The sequence below is a fragment of the Limulus polyphemus genome, unplaced genomic scaffold, assembly GCF_000517525.1.
Source record: "Limulus polyphemus unplaced genomic scaffold, Limulus_polyphemus-2.1.2 Scaffold13889, whole genome shotgun sequence".
In the NCBI taxonomy this organism is placed as follows: Eukaryota; Metazoa; Arthropoda; class Merostomata; order Xiphosura; family Limulidae; genus Limulus; species Limulus polyphemus.
This window is the reverse complement of record NW_013679499.1, coordinates 5,776-7,775: the sequence shown is the minus strand read 5'-3', so window position 1 is coordinate 7,775 and position 2,000 is coordinate 5,776. Positions and strand designations below refer to the sequence as shown.

At 32.5% G+C, this 2,000-nt stretch overlaps 1 protein-coding gene across 1 annotated transcript in view; it reads left to right on the top strand.

The window, feature by feature from the left end:
* Nucleotides 1-1,441: 1,441 nt before the first annotated feature.
* The window catches only part of LOC111084125 (sodium- and chloride-dependent neutral and basic amino acid transporter B(0+)-like), a gene marked incomplete at both ends in the record, with an annotated part of 5,025 nt that continues 4,466 nt past the window's right edge, over nt 1,442-2,000 (top strand). The window contains one exon of the mRNA XM_022380912.1: nt 1,442-1,573. Coding sequence (XP_022236620.1) covers nt 1,442-1,573 — 132 coding nt within the window. The remainder of the gene's footprint in view (nt 1,574-2,000) is intronic.

Here is a 2,000-nt window from a genome sequence, read left to right as displayed (position 1 = left end):
TTTATAGCCAAAACTTCACATGAGTTTGTTAGTTGTGAGAGAAATTTAATTTATATATGAGATTTCTAGCAGACAGTTCATAGCCAAAACTTCACATGAGTTTGTTAGTTGTGAGAGAAATTTAATTTATATATGAGATTTCTAGCAGACAGTTCATAGCCAAAACTTCACATGAGTTTGTTAGTTGTGAGAGAAATTTAATTTATATATGAGATTTCTAGAAGACAGTTCATAGCCAAAACTTTACATGAGTTTGTTAGTTGTGAGAGAAATTTAATTTATATATGAGATTTCTAGCAGACAGTTTATAGCCAAAACTTCACATGAGCTTGCTTGTTGACTTGCCTGTTCTTCTGAATGATATCAAATTTAATTCAAGTAAAATATAACAATAATGAGTAATTGGTGTTAGAAATAAATAATAATGTGTTAATTCAATAAATAACACACAACATTAAAATATATATGACCACTAAAAAAGTTGACTCTACATATTTCGACATTGCAATGTCATCTTCAGGAGTTAGTAGTAAGACATAATCATGTGTTATTTATTTTTTGTTAAATAGGTCAAGTGACCTATGCATCTATTTTTAATAATGATTTTCCAACTTATGTGATTTTCTCTAGGAATTGTTTTTAATCGTGTACCTATTTTAACGTTATGTGTTATTTATTATTTTAGCATTATACACAAGTACCAAGAAATATTACTTAATAATGTGTTATTAATTCTTACTCACAAGTCAAATTTGTAAATGACTTAAATTAAATTAATACTAATTACAATTCTTTTACTTCATCTAGTTCACAGTATAACAGTTGTTGTTCTGCATTTGATATAAGTGGTAGCTAGACCAATACTATCTCTGTTGTATTCTAGCTGGCTATTGGACGATAGACCTTGTCAGAACTAGACATGGTTAACATATCATTAAATTTTCTTCTTTGCATTCTTTTACACTGTTTTTAGAATTCCTATGTTTTCATAGGAAAATTACTGTGAAATCAGAGTTTAAAATAAAACATTAACAATTTCCATTCTGATTTTCAAATAATTGAATGGATTGAAATTAAAGAAATAATGAAAATGGAATGATTCATATTCCTACAGTTAAAAGTTGAACATAGCCATCAATAGCCTTCACTCGAAACACTGTTATATGTTACATGTTTTTATGTACTTCTGCCTTTAATTGCAATTATTTGATTTTAAACGAGTGTCAATCGTTCATAGTTAACCGAATATATCATTTTAAACATAATCTATGAAATGTTTTATCTTGCTTTTGCACATGTGCAGATGAATGTTACTTCCTTGAATTGTTTAAAACAAGTTACGTATTGTCTAAAAATACTTTTATTGGTTGAAAAAGGTAATTTTTGGCAACATTGTTGTATGGTTTCAATTGGTATTCTTACCTTTTTTTTTCTTTCTCAGGTGCTTTTCTGTTTCCATACTTCATACTTCTCATTTTGGTCGGTAAACCCATGTACTACATGGAGGTGGCTCTAGGCCAGTTCTGTAGCCTTGGTCCCTTGTCTGTCTGGAGATGTTATCCACTGGGAAAAGGTGAGTTTAAATCCATGTACTCCACTATGGAGATGGTCCAAGGTCATAGCTCTAGCTTTGGTCCCTTGTCTGTCTGAACGTGTTATCTACTGGGAAAGGTGAGGGTAAAATTGCATACTACAGGAAGATGGACCTAGATCGTTTCTCTAGCCTGGATCTCTTTATTGTCTACCTGGAGGTAGCTTGGAAGATGGCCCTAGATAGTTTCTCTAGCCTGGATCTCTTTATTGTCTACCTGGAGGTAGTTTGGAAGATGGCCCTAGATCGTTTCTCTAGCCTGGATCTCTTTATTGTCTACCTGGAGGTAGCTTGGAAGATGGCCCTAGATAGTTTCTCTAGCCTGGATCTCTTTATTGTCTACCTGGAGGTAGTTTGGAAGATGGCCCTAGATCGTTTCTCTAGCCTGGATCTCTTTATTGTCTACCTG